The 25909-nt window shown below is 39.1% G+C and overlaps 1 protein-coding gene across 2 annotated transcripts in view; it reads left to right on the top strand.

Moving 5' to 3' along the window:
- SLC25A21 (solute carrier family 25 member 21) overlaps positions 1–25909 on the top strand; it is a 306932-nt gene that overhangs the window by 257460 nt on the left and 23563 nt on the right. For both annotated transcript variants that reach the window (XM_060759039.2, XM_060759046.2), the window contains exon 4: positions 15676–15742. In XM_060759039.2, coding sequence (XP_060615022.2) covers positions 15676–15742 — 67 coding nt within the window. The remainder of the gene's footprint in view (positions 1–15675; positions 15743–25909) is intronic.

Raw genomic sequence — 25909 nt, 5'->3', positions numbered from 1 at the left:
GTGCAATCACACAGTGCTTTCCAGAGACTTGGTAAGAAAATCATATATGCTATTTGTAGTTTCCTAGAAGACAAGTGGGATTTAAAGTTAATAAACAAATGGAGAGGGGGGCGTGCAAAGAGGGACCTTACTACTTTTTGTGCCAATGGTAAAAGAAACCTTCTGCTACTCCTGTTTGGTAAACACACTAAAGCATTTGAAAAATTTGCTCTAGGTTGATGTGGGAACAGGAAGAGTTTCAACGTTTTCTCCTGAAATGCTTTCAATGTGTGGATTGTACAGAATAAGTTCAGGGAAAGATAAATGGAAAGGCAGGAAGCCAACATCCCTGTCAACTGGATAGGTATTTTCTATGGTTTTCTATTAAGGATACAGCCCCACAGTATCCTTTGACTTAAGTCATTACAATGTGGTGTACATAGCCCACAGCACAACAATTTAATGGTATTAACCAATGGTGTAATGTGCCATTATACATCAGTAGATAAAGTTGTTGACACTATTTGCCAAAAGTGAGAAAAGGGGTAGGAAGGTAATAACAAAATGTCTTCCATTTACAAAGCCTAGACTGGAAGTGAAAACTATACAAACTCACCCATCCTGACTGCTGAAAATGTGTTTTCCTTTAGTTTTCTCACTTTGCTTTCACTACAGTGGTTCTCAACCTGTGTGTCCCCAGGTGTTTTGGCCTACAACTTCCAGAAATTTCAGCCAGTTTACCAGCTGTTAGGATTTCTGGGAGTTGAAGGCCAAAATATCTTGGGACCCACAGGTTGAGAACCACTGGCCTAAATCAAGTGGGAAGTGGTGGTCTAGTGTCCTTAATCCCAACAGAATTAGCTGGGAATCCCAGATGGCCCTTTTACAACTCCAGTTTACCATCTGTTAGGATTTCTGGGAGTTGAAGGTCAAAACATCTTGGGACTCACAGGTTGAGAACCACTAGCCTAAGTCAAGTGGAAAGTGGTGGTTTGGTGTCCTTTGTCTCAACAGAATTAGCTGGGGAATCCCAGATGGCCCATTTACAACTCCCAGAAATCCCAGTCAGTTTACCAGCTGTTAGGATTTCTGGTAGATGAAGGCCAAAACATCTGGGGACCCACAGGTTGAGAACCACTGCACTAGGAGGAAAGAACGACATAGGTTTAGGCTCCTCATTTTAAGGTTTCATAGAAGAATTGATCATGCTATCCTGTCCAGTCTCAAAGAAATAGCTGGAGAGATAAGAATTGCTTTCCCACTCTACCAGGGGAACTGCTAGAGTGGGATGAAGCTGAAAGAACACTCAGACAAGTTTAACTATATTCTCAAATTTTACTTTGTCTCCATCTGCTCCTACCACATTCTGCCATAGACCCAAACCAGACCTGCCAAATTCCCCCTTTCTCAACCTGTGACCTGTCCAATTCCATTCTGACTTTATTTGCTATCCCAGCTGGAGGAACAGGAGAGCTTGCCTGCTTAGTTTTTTTTTATAAGCACTGGTTGGCAAGTCCACAAATATTTTGGCCTGTAGCACTCACAGTAAACTAAGATGACAGTGTTGAGTTCTATTGCTGCCTGATGCGAGTTAGACATCCTGAATATCTGTTTGCTTTATAACTGCTATGACCCTAAAGTGTATTTACTTAAATATTTATCAGCTGCAAGGACCGCACATTCGCTGCCATTTTATTTTCTTAAGTTGAAAGAGCAAGGAAGCGAAAAAAATATTAAAATAATCTCTACTACAAATCTGAACAAACTCTGAATGTCTGAAATGGTAATGAATAATTTGCATAGCTTGAAAAGTACAAAGTCAAGGTCATCAAAAGTATTTTCCTTCTAGACCTAATAAAAATACTTTGACCAAATAGTGTATAAAGTATTGCAATGTGTAGAGTGAATACAATTAAAATTCTCTTTGCAAATGGAAAGGGTGGGTCATGGGGACAGTTGTTTCCACTTTTGCTTTCTGCTGCTGAGGAATGGACAATTTTCTTTGTCTTCCCTTCTCTCCTGGGTTTATTTATAGGTGTGTCATGTCCAGGACAGGCAGCCAAAAGTTAGCAAGGGTTTTGAGCAAGAGATTGAGGGGGTGGCTAATACCTCTGGAAGGGAAGCCTGATTCTTTGCAAGAATAACAAAGTCACATGGATGATGGCACACAACTACCGCTTAATCTGACCCATATGCTGTAAATATGGTGAAAACTGTCATTCTGAATATATTAGATTGATTCTGACTATTCATCAGTTTGTTGGCCAACCAAGTGGTTCCTGAGCCAGTTCTATGCTGGAATCTTCAAACATAATCTAAAAATATATTCCATTAACATTCTCTCAGTCATAAATATATTTATTTATTTTTTTGCATCGTGTATGTTCCTTTCTCTTTGGAGTTGCTTGTTGTGACCTTTATTTAGGCACTGTATCTTCTAAAGAAGCAGACTGTAGCATGAATACTGTTTAAAATGACAGAATTCTTCTTTAGAATGCAGCTTTAATTCATGTTCATAGCATTGAAATAGTTCCAAAATAAATATTCATAGATATTTGAAATCCATCAGATTTTTCAGTCTTGCTACTCACATATTGAATATTAAATATGAAGTACAAAATACTAATTTGCATTCTAAATGCAAAGATTTACCCTTCAATTAAAGTGTAATTAGATTTCTTGCTCTCTTGATTAAATAGACACACATTGCATATAAAATCTCTTAAATTGTTAGTTGGAGTTTATTGTCAAATGCTGTTTGCTGTTTACCAAGCATCAAATAGTGTCAGACACCAGATACCAGTGCATGTCTGTTCAGATACTGCCAATTATAAAAAATAAACAAATAAAAACTATAAATAATTAATACATTACAGGATATCAAAATAGACAGTATTATAAGCTCAGTTTTTCAAATATTTGAACAATCAGAATATGCAACATAAACTTAACAAGGGGGTAATTTGGACTGAATTTGGGGAAGCAAATACATTTCAGCTCTATATGATAGACAGGAATGTACTCCAAGGCTGTCTATTTCAGCCTCCTGAAAGATAGCTCCATGTCTGACAATGTGGAATACCCCCAACTCAGAGACTTATAGCTAAAGGCACTGGAACATACAAACAGCCAAAGACGTGAAGCTTCAAACATTCGGTCTGCAATAGGCTGTGTTTGATTAACTTCTCAAGATGTATTTTGTATACTTTATTTTAAAGTTTTGCAGCTAAATTTTGTTCACGCTGTAGAGCTCTGTTTATGGTTTTAAAGTTAGGATTACATTCATTTTCACCATAATCCCTTTGCTTATAAATTTCTAAAACGAATATGTGTAAATTCATGCATACTCAACTTGCCTTGCATGCAGCTAGTAATAATTGAAATGGGATGAAACCACATGCAGCAGTCAAAGATTTTATACTATAAATAACATCTGATTTATGTAGGCTATACTCAACATCTAAATGCAGCAATTGCAGACAGAGTCCATATTTTATTTATTTATTTATTTATTTATAACTTTTATATCCCGTTCTTCTCTACCTCCGTGGAGGGATTCAGAACGGCTAACAACAGCAAAAATGCAATGCTACACAATAAATAACATTATAAAGACAACATACATAATAAATAAGTTCTTATATATATATATAAGACAATTCACCAAGTTAAAAATATCACATTGTCAACTATGTATTGGCAATGTGCCTGTGGTTCACTGGACAGGGAGACATTTTGGGTAATGTGATTTAAAGTATGTCCACTTTAACAGTAAAATTATATGGAACCATTAAATTAGAGTTTTACTTACTGATATTGCATGATGTGTACATATCAAAAAGGGACCTAAGGGTGCTTTCATGTACTCCTTGATATTATATGGGAGTATATATCTGCCAGTATATTAGTTTCCCTTGCATCAGGATATTTTTACATATAATTGAGCCAGTAATATTTACATTAGATACCCTGTTCATTAATTTTCTCCAGATTCCAGGATAAAAATACCTGTTCTACTTACAGTAGTAGTAATAAGTGGTATCAGCAGTAGATATTGATAGTATAGTCATCATAGTATTGCTAGCCATGGTGGTTCAAAAATATCCTAAACCAATATTTGCAGTAAATAAAAAGCCTTGAAAATTTAATGAGTAACTAGCTTAAAGAATGAAGTCAGTATTATACCCAGTAATTGATTTTATTGCATGAGGCAGGTAAACCACCATTGCATCTTGGTGATGGTCCCAATCACATGACTCCATGGGCATCCCTAGCTATTAACAGGTTAAATCTGTCAATTGCTCCCTATCAGGGGTTCTCATCACTTTCTTTGGTGCCTCTTCAACTTCTGTGCCAGTATGTCAATAATAAAGTGATGACTAGGAGAAAATATTCCATATTTACATTTGCCTTTATGGTCTTAAATGCTAGAATTGCTCAATTACGTTAAAATAGGTATAATAATAAATTAAGGAATGGCAGTAATGTAGGAAAGTGGGGATACACATGCGTGCAGAACTATGATTGGTAGATCATGGATTGGTGAAACGGCACAATTGGTATGTATGTACTATCAGTGATAATGCAACTGTAGTGGATTAGCAGATTTGTGTGATAAAAACCATAAATAACAATAATACAGACTTTATTCTTATACATGGTCCTTTTTGGAGGAGAGGGAGACTAAAATTGTGGTTGTGTAGTGCAGTTCAGCAACGTACAAAGATTACAAAATAAACCCACTCAAGCTTTCTAAGTTATTTAAAAAATATAAATTGGGGAGATAAAGTTGCTCTTATTTGTTCAATTATACACTTTGCACTATGTTGCACTATATACATTTTAGGCACACTTATCTCCACTTAGTCTAACTCAAAAAGCTTACTGGTGCCAATAGCATGGTATATTTCACATTGGAACATTCTGTGCATCTTCATTGGCAGGGTTCTGTAACTCATCTAAATTATATGGACCCCTAATTCATGCAAAGCAAGTGAACAGGGCCCTAAAGGTACTTTCTGTCATTGTTTCAATTACAAAAATATGTGGGTAACAGGCTTAGATTTGACAGCAGCTGAAGAAAGAGGATATTATATGCATGCCTTCAATCAGTTTTGTATTTGATCCTTAAAGGGAAAATTATGTGAGAGACAGGGGAGGAAAACAACAAACTAAGCAAGATCCCAATTTCAATATAATTTGGAGAAAATAACTGATTTGGGTTGGACATGTTGCCAAAATGAATGACTCAAGGCTTCCAAACAAGAAATGGAAACCAGAAGGATGCCTAAAGCCTTAAAGAAGAACAAATTGAGAAGATATGATTGACTGTAATGTTTCAAAATCAACTATTGCAAAGACGAATTTGGGCAGATGCCCAGAACACAATTGAATGGTGATGCTCATTTAGATATTTAATACTGAAACAAAATAATGCATTTCAACAGTGTCTTGGTTACTTGTATTATTATTATTATTATTATTATTATTATTATTATTATTATTCTTACCGGCCTCTCCCCATGGCTTGAGGCGGGTCACAGTTAAAAACAAGTTAAAAACACACAAATACTATAAAAATTTTACAAACACACATTAAAAAATCAGTTCCATAAAAGATACAGATCAAAGCATTTCTGTAAAATATACATTAATCACACAGGACAGAGACCAAAACACATGACATAAGTTTAAAATTCATCATTAAAGACTGGCTGGGTAGGCCTGCCAGAAGAGATAGGTCATTATATGGTTTTTAAATTCTGATAGCTGATCTGGCTGTCGGAGCTCTACTGGCAGGTCGTTCCACAGTCTTGGGGTAGCTGATGAAAAGGTCCTCTGGCTGTTGGTTGCCAGTCAGGTTCTGGCTGGTTGGAGCAGACGCCCCCAAGAGGACCTCAGTGTACAGGAGAAGGCAATCCTTTAGGTCAAAACCAACACCTTTTGCTTTGCCTGGAAACTAAATGGCAGTAAGTGGAATGACTTTAGGATAGTATGATATGCTCACTCCTGAATGTTCCTGTAAGGTTCTCGACCTTCCTAATGCTGCGACCCCTTAATACAATTACTCATGTTGCGGTGACCCCAACCATAGAATTATTTTTGTTGCTACTTCAAAACTGTAATTTTGCTACTGAATCATAATGTAAATATCTGATATGCAGGATGTATTTTCATTCACTGGACAAAATTTGGCACAAATATCCAATACAACCAAATCTGAATACTGGTGGGGTTGGGGGGGGGATTTATTTTGTCATTTGGGCATTGTAGTTGCTGGGTTTGGTGGGCATTGACCTTGAGTTTTGGAGTTGTAGTTCACCTAACTCCAGAGAGCACTATGGACTCAAACAATGATGGATCTGGACCAAACTTGGTACAGATACTCAATTTGCCCAAATGTGAACACTGGTGGAGTTTGGAAAAAATAGACCTTGACATTTGGGAGTTGTAGTTGCTGGAATTTATAGTTTACCTACAATCAAAGAGTATTCTAAGCCCCACCAACGATAGAATTGGATCAAATTTCCCACACAGAACCCCCATGAACAACAGTTCAGTTTCAATTTGTATTTCCTCATCCAGACCATTACCTCTTCCAGGCATTCATTCAGAGGAGACATGTTATCCTTAGCTGAGGCTGTTTGTGAAGGCATGGAGAAATATATTTGGGTGTCTTCAGCATACTGATAAGACCCCGTCCCATGCCTATGGATGATCTCTCCCAGCAGCTTCATGTAAAGATTAAAGACCATTAGGGATAGAATGGCACCTTGTGGGATACCACATAACAGCTCATTTTTGAGGAGCAGCTATCCCCAAGCACCCCATCTGGAACTGGCCTGAGAGGTACAACTAGAACCACTGCAGCACAGTACCTCCAGTTCCTAGCCCTTCCAGACTCATAGTAAGCAGTGGGTTCCAGAAGGGTACCACGGTCAATGGTATCGAAAGCCAAGGAGCCTTTTTTTTGTCATGGGTTGGAGAGGACGTTTGGGAGCGCTCCTGTTAATAGCCTGGAATCTCAAAGGATCCATTAGCCCCCAAGGGCAGACCATTTTAATAGGTCCTCCACCCCTGCAGAGGGAGGCTGTAGTTGTGATTCAAGCTCTGACCTGAAAGTGATGTATCGATGACAGCTTGGAGGTATTAATCACCTCTGCCCACATATCCATATATTCTGAACTGAAAATCACATCAAGAGTATGACCTACCAAAAGTGTTAGTCCTTAAACCAATTGGGTTAGGCCCATGTCTTTGTCATGGATACCATGAACTCCTGAGTTGTACCTGACAAACTGGCCTTCAGTGATATGTTGAAGCCACCCAGAAGCAGAAGTCTGGGTGACTCCAGTAACACCTCCAAAACCAATTCTGTGAGCTCGACCAGGGAATCTGTTAGGCAGCAGGGTGGATGGTACACTAAAACAATCCCCATTCTGTATCTGTTTTTTAGACTCAGGTACACACACTCAATGTGATTCAGCTTCTTAGTAGGTAGTCTGGTCAGATTAAGGCTCTTAAAGGGCATAATGGCCCATCGCTAACAGCAGCTGTTCTCAAGTGGGAGCCACAATAGCTGCAGGGAGCCACATCCAGTTTGTAAGTAAGGCTAGCTCAACAGAAGCTTTTGTAGTTCTTGTAGTCCAGAAGGCAGGCAGCAGTTTGGGTTATTTACAAAGGTGCACCCCATATTGTGGAATTACTGAAGTTTGACACCACTTTAACTTCTATGACTCAGTTCTATGAGATTATGGAGTTTATAAGGTTAGTGGAGTACCTGTATTTTTTATGAGTGAAGATTGAAAACCTTATAAAGCTACAACTCTCAAATTCCATAACATGGAGCTATGGTAATTAAAATGCATTGATTCTACAGTGTAGATGGACCCTAGTAAAGAGTGAATGTACAAATGTTCATTCTATAGCAAAACCAAAACAAAAGTAAAAATATCCACACTGCTTGTTCAGGAAATACCCAAAATAATTGACAGACTGTGTCCAAAACCGTATTACATTTTGATATCATTAGATGGCACACCACATCACATGGGCAAAATTGCCCATCCTACAACAGTTTGACCTCACTTCACACACGGAGCCCATCAGATTCCATCACACAACATAAATCTACTTCTGGCAGGGCTCCATGCCTGAAGTGAGGACAAACTGTTACAAAAAGCTTCCCGTGTTCTATAGAGAAGAATGGAGGGAACCCCATAGGATGAGATAGGGACAATATGGGGGGGGGGGGTTGGTCGTGTCAGGAACGACTTGAGAAATTGCAAGTCGCTTCTGGTGTGAGAGAATTGGCTGTCTGCAAGGACGTTACCCAGGGGACGCCCGGATGATTTGATGTCTTTATCAACCTTGTGGGAGGGTTCTCTCATGTCCCCGCATGAGGAGCTGGAGCTGATAGAGGGCGCTCATCCGCCTTTCCCCGGATTCGAACCTGCAACCTGTCGGTCTTCAGTCCTGCCAGCACAGGGGTGGTGTGGGGCAATAGATTTCCTACACCCCATGGTGGATTTGCCACAATCCATGGCAATTCCCCCATGCCATCGCCCACAAGTTAGACCTCAATGTGATGAGGTCCCTAGTGACACCTTGGTCAAGTGCCTGGGTCTGCATAAAGTAGCAATGCCAAAACACTTTGAATTATACACTATAGTATAGATTCTAATAAGTATGAATGTACACTATAGAGAAGTCTATATTTGTCTAAGGCACTGAATGTCTGCAATTTGGTTTACAGACAGAGCGGGAACCTTCTTCCATTATGGAGCTGAGTACTAGTGACCATTATCCCTACTATTATCCCTCATTGCATAGCCTTCTTTCACTTCCACTTCAACCAGTCACAAACAATCCCTTACTCTGAATGAATTTCCTTTAAGCTTAAAATATGTGTGTGTTCTTGAGTGTGCATTCATTGTCAGTAAAATCTGCTTTCATGACATCCAAATCAACTAAATCTGAACCAAATGGATATTTAAAAAGTGGTAGGGGATCCAAATCAGGAAGTGCCTATATCATTGAGCAGCTTAGATGAAAAAAGACCACCCCAAGATAGATACTGCGCTGAAAAGTAAACATCAATTCTTAAAATAGAACTATGGAGAAAGGAGCCAAAAACCCAACTGTATGAATGATGCCTTCCCACCCAATCTCTGGCCAGTAAAATATAGACCATCTAATAACAACAATTTTAAACATAATCATAGGAAGGAATGCAATCCTTTGTCAGTCACATGTTTAGATGCAAATTGCTTCCTTGCTCTATCATCAACTGTTTATGAATAACAGATTCTGTTCTTGCTTTGTTGATGGGAACCTTCTCTATTATCCACTTTAGCACAAATCTTAACAATGAAATGTTGATCAATAATACATACTATGCTTTAACAATATAATATGAAATTGAGATTTTTTCCTGGTAATCTTCTGAAATGCATTCATTCAAAAAATACATTCTGAAAATCAGAATCTTTTTAGAAGACCAAAATCCATTGCCAAAGGCAGCTATCCTAAAATGCCTCTGCAGAAATATTTGTAAGACCATATCTCCTGGGTGTAGTCATTTTGCAATGGCTGTTAAAGAACCACTGTTAACATTGTTTGCTGGTACTTTTTGCTTTTCCTATTCTCCCCTCCAGCTCTAACATCTTCAGCAGACATATAAATCTCTACCAACTAAAAGGCTACACTCCATGTATTTGATGAAGTGGGAAGCAATCCACAAATATTTATGCCAAATAAAACATATTAGTCTTTAACATGCTTTGATTATTTTTGCTGCCATCTAACAAAGATACCTCCATTGTACAAAACAGTTATATTCTAAGCATATTCTTCATATTGCATGTGATTTGCCTTATTTATCACTTCACATGCTACTCAATCTAATATACATTTTCTTTTCCTTGTTTCCACATGCATTAATTTGCTATTCCCATTGAGATATACAGGCAAATTTCAAGTTAAATTATATTAAACTTTTGGAAACAAGGCTTTTGAACAAGGAAACTAGTATGGGTTAGATCCAGATTTTCAACAAGCAGATCTGCACTCACAAGATTGTTGTTGTTGTTCATTTGTTCAGTCGCTTCCGACTCTTTGTGACCTCATGGACCAGTCCACGCCAAAGCTCCCTGTCAGCCGTCATCAACCCCAGCTTCTTAAGGTCAAGCCAGTCATTTCAAGGATACCATCCATCCATCTTGTCCTTGGTCGGCCCCTCTTCCTTTTTCCTTCCTTTCCCCCCAGCATAATTGTCTTATCTAAGCTTTCCTGTCTCCTCATTAAGTGGCCAAAATACTTCATCTTCGCCTCTAATATCCTTCCCTCCAGTGAGCAGTCGGGTTTTAATCCCTGGAGTATGGACTGGTTTGATTTTCTCGTGGTCCAAGGCACTCTCAGAATTTTCCTCCAACACCACAATTCAAAAGCATCTATCTTCCTTCACTCAGGTTTCTCTATGGTCCAGCTCTCACATCCGTACGTGACTACGACGAATACCATTGCTTTGACTATGCGGATCTTCATTGCCAGTGTGATGTCTCTACTCTTAACTATTTTATCAAGATTGGTCATTGCTCTCCTCCCAAGAAGTAAACATCTTCTGATTTCCTGGCTGCACTCTCCGTCTGCAGAAATTTTCACGCCTAAAAATACAAAGTCTGTAACTGCCTCCACATTTTCCCCTCTATTTGCCAGTTATCAATTAGCCTGGCTGCCATAATCATGGTTATTTTTATGTTTGACAGCAACCCAGCCTTTGCACTTTCTTCTTTCACCTTGGTTATAAGGCTTCTCAGCTCTTCCTTGCTTTCAGCCATAAAAGATACTCACAAGATACTCCTGCTAAATTACAGAAGGTGATTTTAGGGGAGGAAGAGTTCAACTTTCTCTTTGTTCCCAAAAAAGCTTTTCCAAAGGAATAGAGACCTTCTGGGAAAATGTGCAGGGAGACACTGTCTGATGAAAGTGAAAGGGACATGGTGACCCCACCACCTTCCCATTGCAAATTTCTTCTGGTTCTCAGTCCCTTTTTCAAACATAAAATGACATGTTGTTCAGGGAAACCTCATTAGGCGCACTTTAAACTAGGCCCACTGGGGGAGGGGGACAACAGCCTTGCGAACACTACTTTACCCACAATATCAGGGAACCGCCAGAACGCTAAACGGAGGGCTGCACAAACACAAAAAGGACCAAGTACCGAAAGCACAATAATCCCAATTAAACAGCTCAGGGGAAGATCTCAGGGGCTCACATGTCTTTACACTAATGCACAGAGCATGGGAAATAAACATGACGAACTCCAACTTTTAGCACAACACCACAAATATGATATCATAGGCATCACTGAAACCTGGTGGGATGACTCCTATCGCTGGAATGTAGACATCGAGGGCTATAACCTCTTTCACAGAAACCGAACAAAGGGGAGAGGAGGCGGAGTAGCCTTATATGTCAAAAACTCTTATGCTGCAGAAGAAATGCATGACAGCAATCCGGGAAACCAGCTTGAAAGCATCTGGATAAGAATCAAGGAAACTGGGACTCAAAAAGATCTTATTGTAGGAGTCTACTACAGACCTCCAAGCCAGGAGGAAGAACTTGATGAAGTCTTCTGCCAACAGTTGACCAAACAGGCACAGAGAAGAGATGTAGTAGTCATGGGCGATTTCAACTATCCCTATATTTGCTGGAAAACAAACTCGGCCAAGAGTACAAAGTCCAACAAATTCCTCGCTTGCCTTGCAGACAATTTCATGGTCCAGAAGGTAGAAGTGGCAACAAGGGGATTGGCTACTCTTGATCTCATCCTAACAAATGTGGAGGACCTGATCGATGCGGTTGAAGTGGTAGGATCCTTAGGGGCAAGTGACCATGTGCTCCTGCAATTTGAGGTACAAAGAAAGGCCGAAACTAAGACACGTCAAACCCGCATTTTGGACTTTAGGAGAGCTGATTTCCAAAAAATGAAGGAAACACTGAGCAGCATTCCATGGACACAGATACTAAAAGACAAGAGAGTTACGGAAGAATGGGAGTTTCTCAAGAGTGAAATACTCAAGGCGCAGTTGCAAACCGTGCCAACAAAAAGAAAAAATAGGACAAGTGCAAAGAAGCCAGAATGGATGTCCAAAGAATTTCTAACTGTGCTGAGACACAAAAGAGACATGCACAAGAACTGGAAAAAGGGAGAAATCACCAAAGAAGAATTCAAACAAATAGCCAACATCTGTAGGGAAAAGGTCCGCAAGGCTAAAGCACAAAACGAGCTCAGGCTTGCCAGGGACATTAAAAACAATAAAAAGGGATTATTTTCTTATGTCAGTAGAAAAACGAAAAACAAGGAGGCGATAGGACCTCTTCGAGGAGAAGATGGGGCAATGCTGACAGGGGATAGGGAAAAGGCAGAACTACTTAATACTTTCTTTGCCTCGGTCTTCTCACAAAAAGAAAGACATCTTCAAACTCAGCAAGACTGAGTGGATGAGGGATTTGAGGACATCCAACTCCAAATTTGGAAACAAGTCATACAGGAATACCTGGCTGCTCTAAATGCATTCAAGTCCCCAGGGCCAGATCAACTACACCCAAGAGTATTGAAGGAACTAGCGGAAGTCATTTCGGAACAATTGGCAACCATCTTTGAGAGTTCTTGGAGAACAGGAGAAGTTCCAGCAGATTGGAGGAGGGCCAATGTGGTCCCAATCTTCAAGAAGGGAAAAAAGGATGACCCAAACAACTACCGTCCGGTCAGCCTCACGTCAATACCAGGCAAGATTCTGGAAAAGATTGTTAAGGAAGTGGTCTGCAAACACTTAGAAACAAATGCGGTCATTGCTAATAGTCAACATGGATTTATCAAAAACAAGTCATGCCAGATTAATCTGATCTCTTTTTTCGATAGAGTTACAAGCTGGGTAGATGCAGGGAATGCCGTGGATGTAGCGTACCTGGATTTCAGTAAGGCCTTCGACAAGGTCCCCCATGACCTTCTGGCAAGGAAACTAGTCCAATGTGGGCTAGGCAAAACTACGGTGAGGTGGATCAGTAATTGGTTAAATGGACGAATCCAGAGGGTGCTCACCAATGCTTCCTCTTCATCTTGGAAAGAAGTGACGAGCGGAGTGCCGCAGGGTTCCGTCCTGGGCCCGGTCCTGTTCAACATCTTTATTAATGACTTAGATGAAGGGCTAGAAGGCATGATCATCAAGTTTGCAGACGACACCAAATTGGGAGGGATAACCAATACTCCAGAGGACAGGAGCAGGATTCAAAACGATCTTGACAGATTAGAGAGATGGGCCAAAACTAACAAAATGAAGTTCAACAGTGACAAATGCAAGATACTCCACTTTGGCAGAAAAAATGAAATGCAAAGATACAGAATGGGGGACGCCTGGCTCGAGAGCAGTACGTGTGAAAAAGATCTTGGAGTCCTCGTGGACAACAAGTTAAACATGAGCCAACAATGTGATGTGGCGGCAAAAAAAGCCAATGGGATTTTGGCCTGCATCAATAGGAGCATAGTGTCTAGATCTAGGGAAGTAATGCTACCCCTCTATTCTGTTTTGGTTAGACCACATCTGGAATATTGTGTCCAATTCTGGGCACCACAATTCAAGAGAGATATTGACAAGCTGGAATGTGTCCAGAGGAGAGTGACTAAAATGATAAAAGATCTGGAGAACAAGCCCTATGAGGAGCGGCTTAAGGAGCTGGACATGTTTAGCCTGAAGAAAAGAAGGCTGAGAGGGGATATGATAGCCATGTATAAATATGTGAGAGGAAGCCACAGGGAGGAGGGAGCAAGCTTGTTTTCTGCTTCCCTGGAGACTAGGACGCGGAACAATGGCTTCAAACTACAAGAGAGGAGATTCCATCTGAACATGAGGAAGAACTTCCTGACTGTGAGAGCCGTTCAGCAGTGCAACTCTCTGCCCCGGAGTGTGGTGGAGGCTCCTTCTTTGGAAGCTTTTAAACAGAGGCTGGATGGCCATCTGTCAGGGGTGATTTGAATGCAATATTCCTGCTTCTTGGCAGGGGGTTGGACTGGATGGTCCATGAGGTCTCTTCCAACTCTTTGATTCTATGATTCTATGAGAGGGAAACCTGCATCCAAACCAATGGAATTCCCTGTGACATTGGAAGAAAAAGCATTGCCTTGGGACACATATAAAATATGCTAACACTAATGATAACTGATAAGCAAAAAAAAAAAAATTATAAAGCTGTGCATAATATTTGTGTCATCCCCCACCACAGATAAGCAAAAAAAAAGTACTTGCATAATAATCCAAATTATGTGCCACCCCATTTGGAGAGTCTTTTAAAATTGTCAAACAGGTCTTATGGCTGAACTGTTTGCAATTATGGATAATGCTCATATATTTGTAGATGTAGCATACTCTGATTATTCCATTCCATTGTTGTCTACAAAATTTGTGTTCAAGAGGCTTACAAAAAACCCCTCAAGTCTCATAATGTTTTAAGTAAACTTAGGTTTAGCGTTGGGCTGCTTTCACAGGCATCTTGAGCCGCATTTGGCCTGTGGGCTGCAGGTTGGACAAATCTGCACTAGAAAAATCACATCGTCAAATAGCTGTTTCAGCATACTGAATCATACTGAAAAATTTAAAGAGCCATATTTCAAGTATATATCAAAAATCCCATTTTCCAGGTGGTCTGTTCCTTTAGCATATTCCTTTCATTACAGCCATTTCCAGAGAAGCAGCAATGTCAACCTGTTGAAACAGGTTGCAACAATAGAGAGCCCTGTGATACTCTAAAGACAAACCACTGATAGATGGTATAGTCTTCTAAAACATATGCTATAATGAATAAGGTATCACAGAAATGAATTCATTTCTTAAATTTTATTATGCATCGTCTGTCTAGGGCAGGGGTCCTCAAACGAAGGCCTGGGGGCCGGATGCGGCCCTCCAAGGTCATTTACCCGGCCCTCGCTCAGGGTCAACCTAAGTCTGAAATGACTTGAAAGCACACAACAACAACAACAATCCTATCTCAAAAGAAGGCCCACACTTCTCATTGAAATAATAATAAGTTTATATTTGTTAAAATTGTTCCTCATTTTAATTATTGTATCGTTTTTAAGTGTTTTTTGCACTATAAATAAGATGTGTGCAGTGTGCATAGGAATTCATTCATGCTTTTTTTCAAATTATAATCTGGCCCTCCAACAGTTTGAGGGACTGTGACCTGGCCCTCTGTTTGAAAAGTTTGAGGACCCCTGGTCTAGGAATTAATTAATTTTATTATTATTAGGGGGTTTTTTTACATACAATTCTATCCTATCTTCATAAAAAGTTATCTATTAGCATAGGCTATCCTTGTGCTTACTCATTGGCATAAACACTTCTTTTTTCAGTGGTGTAAAGACAGACTTGGGTCATAATTCTAAAGAATTTATTCCAGTCTAGTCCTGTCGAAATCAGTGGCATTATCTCAGGATAAGTAATTTAAGGACTGCAGTATTTGTTACATAATACTTATGAAAACAGAAATTCATTGTTGACAATAAGGGCTGTTCGTAATAATTAAGAATGACTTAGGATTAGTTGTTTCATTCTGAAAAGAAAACAGAATTACTATTTGACTAATAGTCATATATACCTAGGTAACATTTTTTTTTCTTGGTCTTTCCTCCCTCAATAGATTATTTGGCTTCTATAAAGGTATACTCCCTCCAATCTTAGCTGAAACACCCAAAAGGGCAGTAAAGGTAAGTCATTCTCTTTAATCCAAATGTAGAGTTAAATATTGTTTTGTAACATGAAACAGAGTAATACTAATCCCAAGATCTAAGAATCTGCCCTAGCTGTCCCCATTTTTAAGTAATGAATTTTCTGCAAGGGATTAGGGATGGGTTAAAGCTTTTTCAGTCAGTATTCTTATTTATTTTCATACCATATTTATTTGGTTTGACATGGCAGGTGTGTATGTGTGGTTGGACTAACAAGTTCTCAGGCTTAGCTGCACTAATGTTTTGGATGTTTCCCATTTTGTCTGCTGGCAGCGCTCTCTTCCATCCTTGAGGGTATTTAAAAATCATGCTTCTGTATCTACAAGTCACATTATCCTTCCTCCCTTTCCAACTACGCTGTTCCATTTCCCCCCTTCCAAGTTGTCATTTTGTTTCTGCTCAGTAAATTAACATTCCATGCAATAAAGTCCTTATGGAAATTTTTCACCCCCAACTGCCATTTATTCCTTAAAGATTTTTATGGACATCTACAAACTTGAAGTCTGCAGGTGCAACACTTGTGTGTATAAATTAACTTGTAGTTTGACTATAACTCCATAAACATGAGAACTTTTGAACTAGAAGTAGAGGAGGAACTGATTAGACTAGTAATACAAGATAAAGAAGAGCCAGCATGATGAGGTTTGGGCAATGGGATTTCTCAAGGTCACCAATAGATTTCCATGTTTGTGTGAAGATCCAAACTTTAGTTCAACATTCAAACCATTAGGTTTGAATGTTGAACTAAAGTTTGGATCTTCACACAAACATGGAAATCTATTGGTGACCTTGAGAAATCCCATTGCCCAAACCTCAGAGGAAGCTAAACTCATCTGAATAAAATTTGCCATAAAATGCCTGTTGCTTTAGGATTGATGTAATTTAGAAATGACTTCAACAAACACAACAACCAAATATCAAATAAGTGTCCAGTCTACTTTAGACTGTTGTTTATGCACATAACACAAACAATCGTTATATCATGTGTTAATGAAGCACTGGAAGATGAAAAAATGCATGAGTGCAGGCTTGGCAAGGAAAAAAAGGGTGGGAATTAGCATGTTACAAGCAATGATCCAAACCATACCTTCCAGAGCATTATGGCTATGAGGATTCCTTCCTCCCACATAACAAATTGCTATGTAAAATTGGCTGCACAGAGTCTGTAGTTTTCTATCTCTCCCTATGAACCATCTGGCTCTTAAGATCGTCTGGAGAGGCCCCGCTCTCGGTCCCGCCTTCTTTACAGATCCGATTGGCCGGAATGAGAGACACCGCCTTCTCAGCAGTGGGCCCCCGGCTATGGAACGCCCTCCCTAGGGATATTAGGGAAGTAATGCTACCCCTCTATTCCGCTTTGGTTAGACCACACCTGGAATATAGTGTCCAATTCTGGGCACCACAATTCAAGAGAGATATTGACAAGCTGGAATGATCAAGGGTCTGGAGAATAAGCCCTATGAGGAGCGGCTTAAGGAGCTGGGCATGTTTAGCCTGAAGAAGAGAAGGCTGAGAGGAGATATGATAGTCATGTATAAATATGTGAGAGGAAGCCACAGGGAGGAGGGAGCAAGCTTGTTTTCCCTGGAGACTAGGACGCAAAACAATGGCTTCAAACTACAAGAGAGGAGATTCCATCTGAACATGAGGAAGAACTTCCTGACTGTGAGAGCCGTTCAGCAGTGGAACTCTCTGCCCCGGAGTGTGGTGGAGGCTCCTTCTTTTAAACAGAGGCTGGATGGCCCTCTGTCAGGGGTGACGAATGAAATATTCCTGATTCTTAGCAGAGGGTTGGACTGGGTGGCCCATGAGGTCTCTTCCAACTCTTTGATTCTATGATTCTATGATTAGATCGGCCTCCTCCCTCCTAATATTTTGAAAGAGAGTTAAAACCTGGCTGTTTGAGCAGGCATTTGCAGACGCAGTATAACTGATTAATTGAGACTCATGGAATGATTAGACAATGCAACGGAAAATGATTTTAATGATGAGACGCTGAGGAATTGTACTTTATGGTTTTTAATTTTCTTATTGCTCTTATATGGTTTATATTATATGTAATGTTTTTGATTGTATTTTATTTGCGGGGCATTGATTGCCAACTGTAAACCACCTTGAATCACCTCCGGACTGAGAGAGGGGCGGTACACAAATATAGTATATAAATAAATAAATATCTCACTGCCTTCCTCTTCGTTGCACAAGCCCAGAGAAAGGAGAACCATTTGCAAGAGTGACCATGTATGACGTGCGCCAATGGGTTTGCTCTCAGGACCTGCTTTTGGTGGCATGGCAATGGCCACCTTTTACTTTCCTGTCTAATACAACCCACTTGTGTATTGATATCCCTACATTTCAAATGGAATTGTTTAACTGCTTGCTCAACTTACACAAAACAGAAAAGGATGGTGGGGTGTGTGAGTTGGATAAGGGAAACAGAATGTGTGGCTGGCAATGTGCATCTTTATCTATACAAACATTGCTCAAAATTCAAGTGATAAGCACATTGTGAAGCTAAATGAAAATTTTCGCATTGTCTATGTTGAATATTTCGATTCTGAGTTTAGATAGAACAAGGAGAAAGAAACTTGTAAAAGAAAGTTTCACCTCACAACCTCTGAGGATGCTTGCCATAGATGCAGGCAAAATATGTATTTGCCCAAAAAAACCTACAACAACCTTGTGAAAGAAACTTTGCGCAAATTCTCATTTTGTACAGATTAACTAGGAAGCTGTACATTGCTCCAATTTACTGGTACAGAGCTAGGCAAAGAAATGAAAGTGATGTATGTTGCTTGGTAGCAGTGCAATTCTATCCATGTTTCCTGAGATGTAAGTTCCACTGAGCTCAATGGGAATTACTCCACAGTTAGAAGCTATAGAACCGCAGTCTTAATTTCTCAGTTTTGTGGAGCGGGGGCAGGGGAAAATCCTTTTCAAACTCAATGCTTTAATTCAAGTTCCATTGTGGTAATTTTACACAGCTGCATCTGTACCTGCCATTCACATTTCAGAAACTTACAGAGAAAGGCTGCCTTGAATTATAAAACTGCTGTGCTGATAAAAGATCACTCAGATAAACAAACAAGGCAGAGTTCCTGTTGAGAAGAAAAATATAATTGTCTATTCCTTTGGTAAATCCATTTGCATGTAAAAATAAAGCCATTATAATTAAGGTAATATGTCACTTGGACGCCATGTGTCAAAGACAATTTTGCTTTGAAGAGTTCAGATCCTTTGTCTGTGTGTTTGTGCTTCTTTCTGTCTTTCTTTTTTCCTCTTTTCTGAAAGAAAGCTGGTAATTCTGAAGGATGAAAAGCCAAACTTTATAGCCCTGATTTAGTCTGGACTTGAAGAAAAGACATGAACAGTGCCAGGACAATGGTTAACAGATGATTTTGTTGGGCAAATACATATTTTGCATGTGTTCCCAGGCTTTTTTTTTTACCTTAACATTACTGAGACATATGGTAAGTACTTTGTCTTTTTTCCTCTCTGTGGAACTTAGATTTACATGTATCTTTGCCAGATGGACAGCACTGGTTATTAGATACATGAAGACATATATTTTGCAATTACTTTTCCTTTAGCTGGGGAAGCAAGCTATTTTTTAAACTTAACAAAAAAATCTAAAAACTGTTAACCAAAGAAAAGGCCTCGCACTGTCATGATAAAGATATTTTGAGCCCTTAAATGCAGTTAGTCATGGAAACAAACATTTCTGGATTTTCCTGACAAACTAATTCATACTTGTTTGTCCAATTCAACTCTTAATTTGGAGCTTATTGATACTTGTTTTGCTTTTTTTTTTAAGCATCAGAATTGTCCACTTAATGTGAACCAGAGTTGCTACATTCTAGCTCATTCTTCTGTTTATGACTTTAGGAAGCAATTGGTATTTTTGAAGGCAATTTTTTAAGAACAAAAGATTGCTAGGTAGCATAGATGTAAGGCATGGAAAACATTAACTGATACCTAAAATTCCATTTTTAAAGCTAAGAGAACAAGAGAAATGTTGTTTGTATTAAGTTAATGTGCAGTGCAAAAATCTGTTCTGATATTTATTATTCTAGTTTAAGTTTTATATGCCTTAAGACTATAACCCTCAGTGCACTTCTTTGTACTTAACTGCTTTGGTTGTCTTTGTTAACTGAAGTTCAGAGACTTTGTATGCTTAAATTGTGAATAATCCTTGAATTTTCCTTGCTGGTTTTATATGTTATTGTATTTGTGTAGGCACCAAGATGTGCCTTTTGTAAGCCGCCCTGAGTCCCCCCTCGGGGGTTGAGAAGGGCGGGGTATAAGCACACGAAATAAATAAATAAATAAATAAATATTTTGAGGGACTTACTTCTGAGTAGGCATTGCTCAGATTGCACAGTTAAGGATTATTGTGTAAAGGAACCAATCTTACGAATGTGTAAGTAGCACAGTTTTTAATTACAAGAAGACTCATTATTCTCTGTTCAGGGAATTAACTCAAGTTATGAATAACACATTTATGAGATACTTTCTAATATTATAAAATATTCCCTCCAGCAGGATAGGATGCTATGCTTCATAATATATGTATCTCTTTCATTTGAAAATGTTTTAAAAGAAAATCTATAGCATTTTTTAAAAAAATGCTATAGATTATCAAATATAGAAAAAACAATAGTGTATAAATGAATTAGGTTTGGGTCTCATTCATTTATAAACTGGCGGCTGTATCAAAATTATTATGGTACCTTTTCAATCAATGGAATGCTGATTTTTAACATAGAGCTGGTCAATATCACCTTGCTTCCTAGAAAACAGAATTTCCAGTGTATGTCTGGGGCAGATCTAGGCTTACAGAATGTAATCTTTGTTCATATTGATTTTAAATGTTATTTATTTTATATTCCATTAGCAAAAGTGGCAATAATTATATTTAAATAACTACGCTGTATTGATAATGGGGAACAGGGGAGTGACCACCACAGCCATATACTGAAAAGTATAAAAGCATGCTTCAACTTGAAATTGTAAACACAGGTTCAAAAATTTGTCCCTGGACCTATAGAAACTAAAGCATAATTATATCCAGCATTTCTCTTTGACTGGGATCAGACAAGGCATGGGCAATCTTCAGCCCTTCAGGTGTTTTGAACTTCAACTCCAGCTAGGTTGCTCACCAGAGCGGCACTTCCAGTCTGCTACCAAGCAGAATTCAAAGTGCTGGCTTTAGCCTATAAAGCCCTAAATGGTTCCAGCACAGGCTACCTGTCCGAACATATCTTCCCCTACAAACCAGCTTGGGAGGCCCTGCTCTTGGTCCCTCCTGCCTCACAAGTACGGCTAGCAGGGACGAGAGACAGGGACTTCCCAGTGATGACCCCTCATTGTGGAACTCCCTCCCTAGCAACATCAGATCAGCCCCTTCCCTTCTAGCCTTCAGGAAGAAAGTCAAAACTGGCTCTGAGAGCAGGCTTTCGAAAATTAGGGCAATGCAGTATTCCGAAAATAGAATTATGTGCAGTTTGACCTTGTAATGGCCTTTGACCTAGAACTCTGGATGGCATGTCATTAACTTTGAATGTATTTTAATCATCTCTAATATGTTGTAATTTTAAACTATTTTTAGGTGAATTTGTTGTTTTGAGGCAATGTACATGTGCCATTGTAAGCTGTCTTGAGTCTCCCTGCTGGGATAAAGAAAGGTGGGGTATAAATATAGCAAGTAAATTCATTAATTAATAAACTCCCACAATTCCTAACAGCCAGTTGGAATTAGAATTGTGGGAGTTGAAGTCCAAAATACCTGGAGGGCTGAAGTTTGCCCATGCCTGGATTAGACTGTTCCAGGAGACTATAACATGGAAGTAAACATGGCACAAGTAAGAGGAGGTTACAAGTCCTTCAGAATCTTAATGGTTCTAAGAGGCTGCATACATGCCAATGCAATCATGTTGCAAAAACTGAATATCTATTTTTTTTCTTTTTTCTAAAATATATTAATGTGCCTTCTGCATTAATATAAATGTGGGAGTTAACGTCCAAAACACCTGAATGACCAAAGTTTACCTGTGCCTGGGTTAGACTGTTCAAGGAGGCTATAACGTGGGAGTAAACACGGCACAAGTAGGAGGAGGTTGCAAGTTACAAATTTTGCCCTAGAGGTATTACTGTCAGCCTGTTCTAACCAATGGGCCAGTTGACAGTCCTTCAGAATCTTAATGGTTCTAAGAGGCTGCATACATGCCAATGCAATCATGTTGCAAGAACTTAATATCTAATTTCTCCCTTTTTCTAAAATATATTAATTCTCCTTTTAAACATGTCAAAACATATACTATAGCCAGCGTATAAATGGGAATCAAAATGAGGGCATTTCACTTCCACATTAGAATTCTGCTGACCCAAATGAAATTTCCTTTCAATTTACAAATTTCTAGCATTGTAGAAAGTGAAACATTGAAAATTGTTCACACCTAGATGTCATATTAGCTGTGTTTGCGTTATCTTAGTAACTTTGCCTGTTCCATATATCTTGGTGGCTAAATTGTATTTGTAAATGCTCAACTAAAAATTGAGGAAGGAAGATTTCATTTGGGAGGCAGAATTCCTCTTGGAAAGCAATGCCCTCTTTTTGTTCCTCTGCCCAGTAACTACATCCTTGCCTATGTCTTTGTTTACCTATTCTTAAAGAAGCATTAAACTGGGAGAAAAATAAGAAGAGAGTACAATATTTGTAGAGGATAAACCAGTGGGGAAAGGAGATGATTTACAGGGATTGTTGTTGTTGTGTGTCTTCAAGTTGTTCCTGGCACCTAGGCAAACCAATCAAAAGATTATCTTGGCAAAATTTGTTCAGAAGAGCTTTGCCTTTGCCTTCCTAAGGCTGAGAGAATGTGACTTATCCAAACTCATCCAGCAGATTTCCACAGTAACAGATATTCAAACCCTGGTCTCCAAACTCCTACTCCCGAGCTCAAGCCATTATACCACACTGGCTCTCCCTGCTTTTAAGGAGGCTATATATGAAATCTGTTTAAACTGAAAAATAACTGAAAGTAACTTTGGTATAGTTAATAATAAAAGAGTATTAATAAGCATCAACACTTTGAAAAAGAAAACTACACAAAAATATACCAAAGCCTAAGGTGGCACTGGCTGTTGCTGCAGCCAAATGAAGAAAATTTCTCCTGATTCCCACCAGCTACTTCTGTCCATTATCTGTCTAACCTCTCTGTTCACTGCTTGTCTCCTATTATGCACTTCTATATGTATGTAGAGATATTTCTCAGATCTTGGGGAAAGTTATCTTTTTAACTACAGCATGGCCTGCCTAGCTGGAAAAAGTGTGAACTTGTAGTCTAAAATTATAACTTTTCCAACCTCTGAAATGTTTATAAAGTCAGATATCATGAACTATGACTACTTGTGAATGTAAAGACCATATGCAGCAAGATGAAATGGCCTTGAATTATTAGCAGAAAAATAGGTTTCTAGCACATATTTATGAAGGACTAGCCATCCCCTGCCACATGTTTTTGTGGCCCAGTTTGTGTATATGTGTGTTTTGTGTGTGTATATATATTTGTGTATATGTGTATATGTGCGTTTGTGTATATATATGTGGTTATGCATATGCGTAATGTATTTTTTATTTTTTGGCTTTTTAAGTTTCTTCTGCTGTGTTTTTCAGTGTTTTTATGAGTGATGGTCACTTGTTGGTCTAATACGTGTATTGCGTCCAAATTTGGTGTCAATTTGTCAAGGATGCATATATTTCTGGTACTTCTACTTTGAGTATCCCACCTGGGGTTACAGTACTAAGAGTCTAGATCAGTGGTTCCCAAACTTTTTTTTTAACCTGGGACCACTTTGAATATGGGCACTCTCCAACATTAGTACCAAAGGGTTACAAATCGGATTTTGGTCAACTTTAGATTCAGTTTGGTTATTTGGGGTGCTGATTCAGAAAATGGCATTGGATAGATCACATCAGTTCTAGTTTCTGATAGAGAACATATGCCATCTACTCACCATATTTAATAATATAGAGCTGTGGACCTTATTTTAGGTCTCACGGCCCACCAGTGGGCTGTAGCCCACAGGTTGGGAACCACTGGTCTAAACTCTTAGTACTCTCACCCAAGGTGGAAGTACCAGAACAAAATGCTTCCTTCTTCTTTAGGGAGAAAGGCTCCTTCAGCAGAATGAAATTGATAGTTCCAAATGTGAAAGATGTCAAAGAAAAATTCAGAAGAGAAACTATGAGTAGCAGCAGTAATGAAAGATGATGCTGTCAGGGGATTTCTTTGTGAAAATGAGAGTGGCACTTTAGTTATTGTTAGTAAGGCTTATTAGAAGGCACTGAAAACCCATTTTCAAATGTCTTCTACTTGTAAAGCTCTGCGATGAAACAATCCAAAATGAAGCAAGAGATATACTAGAAGTTGAAGCCTCCCGATCAGAAGGCACTCATCAAACTATTGGAAAAGTTCAAAAGACAAGTATGGGTAGTATTGTGTTCAATGAATTCAACTGAACTCAATGATACACAGCTTCTCATATATTCACATATGAAAGGGAAGTCCAGAGCTGTTCAGTGCATATAATAAGATTGTATGTGAGAAAACTGAATCAGGGAAAAGCTAGAAATTTTAAATCAAGAAATTGAACAAATAATCTTTACAGTACTTGGTGCTAATGAACAAAAGCGGATAGTAATAGAAGATTTTCAGTCAGATACTCTCAGTGTTTTACTGTAGAAATGACAATCTAAGGGGGGGGGGGGGAAGGATGCCATTCTTAATAAAGTTAGATATAGCCAAGTACTATACTGCAAAGGCGTAACTAAATAATATCAATATGATGCCATGAAACACCTATCAGTATAACTATAACACAACTACAGAAGACAAAGAAATAGAAACATTCTCTTGCTGTTAACTGCAGTCAACCTGACTTTGACCTATAGTGACCTCATAAATGAGTCACCCTTTCATCAACAACCCTGTTCAGTCCTTACAAACTCAAGGCAGTGGCTTTCTTGATTGAATTTATCGATCTAGAATGTGGTCTTCATTTTTCCTATCGCCTACTAGGCTTGGTTGAGCCAAAAAAAAAATGATTTCAAAACTCATTTTGGATGTAGGGAGTGCTGGTGGTTTGGATCTAAAGACAATTCTGATTTTCACAGGAAAAAAGTTCAAAACTTTTCAAAACTTCTGAGACTTCCAAATCCTTTGTTAATGGATTCAAAGTGTTATTTCTTGTTTCATTGGGTGGTCTTTACTTTGAAAGTAGTTGTTTTATTCCAGAAGCGGAAGGGGGAAGCAAAGGGAAGAAATCCATCCACTCTGGTTTAAACTGCATCTCTCGCCCAAGGCTGACCGGGAGGGAAAGGAAACCGGAGGGAATCCATCCACACAGGGTAAAACTGCATCTCTCACCCAAGGCTGACCGGGAGGGAAAGGAAACCAAAGGGAATCCATCCACACAGGGTAAAACTGCTTTTCTTGCCTAAGGCTCACCGGGAGGGAAATCCATCCACACAGGGTAAAACTACGTCTCACTCCTAAGGCTAACAGGGAGGGAAAGGAAACCGGAGGGAATCCATCCACACAGGGCAAAACTGCGTCTCTCACCCAAGGCTGACTGGGAGGGAAAGGAAACTGAAGGGAATCCATCCACACTGGTTTGAAAAGCTGAGTCATTTCTGACTCACTTACAGATTCATAAGAGAAATGGCGGAAAAATCTTCAGAAAGGCAAAGGGACTTCTGGTTTCCTTAAAAACTTCAAAATCGCTTCAAAAAGGAAATCTTTCTGAATCTATTCCGAATTAAGAAGATTTTGACCGAACCTAACCATGCCTATTGCCTACCAGCATTATTATCTTTTCCAGTGAGTCATATCTACTCATGATATGGCTAAAGTATGATAGTCTCAGTTTAGTCATCTTGGCTTCTAGGATCAGTTCAGATTTGATTTACTTTAGGCTCCTTTATTTGTCTTCTTAGCAGTCCATGATATCTATAGAACTCTTCTCCAGCACCACATTTCAAATGAGTTGATTTTTTTTATGCAGGCATCCAAAAAGAAATTGATCACAGACCAAAATAGGGCATGATGGTAATCATAGGTGACTGGAAGGCAAAAATAAGAAACATAG

The sequence above is a fragment of the Anolis sagrei genome, chromosome 1, assembly GCF_037176765.1.
Source record: "Anolis sagrei isolate rAnoSag1 chromosome 1, rAnoSag1.mat, whole genome shotgun sequence".
NCBI classification, from domain to species: domain Eukaryota; kingdom Metazoa; phylum Chordata; class Lepidosauria; order Squamata; family Dactyloidae; genus Anolis; species Anolis sagrei.
Note: the sequence above shows the minus strand (reverse complement) of the source record. Positions and strands in the feature narration are given on the sequence as shown.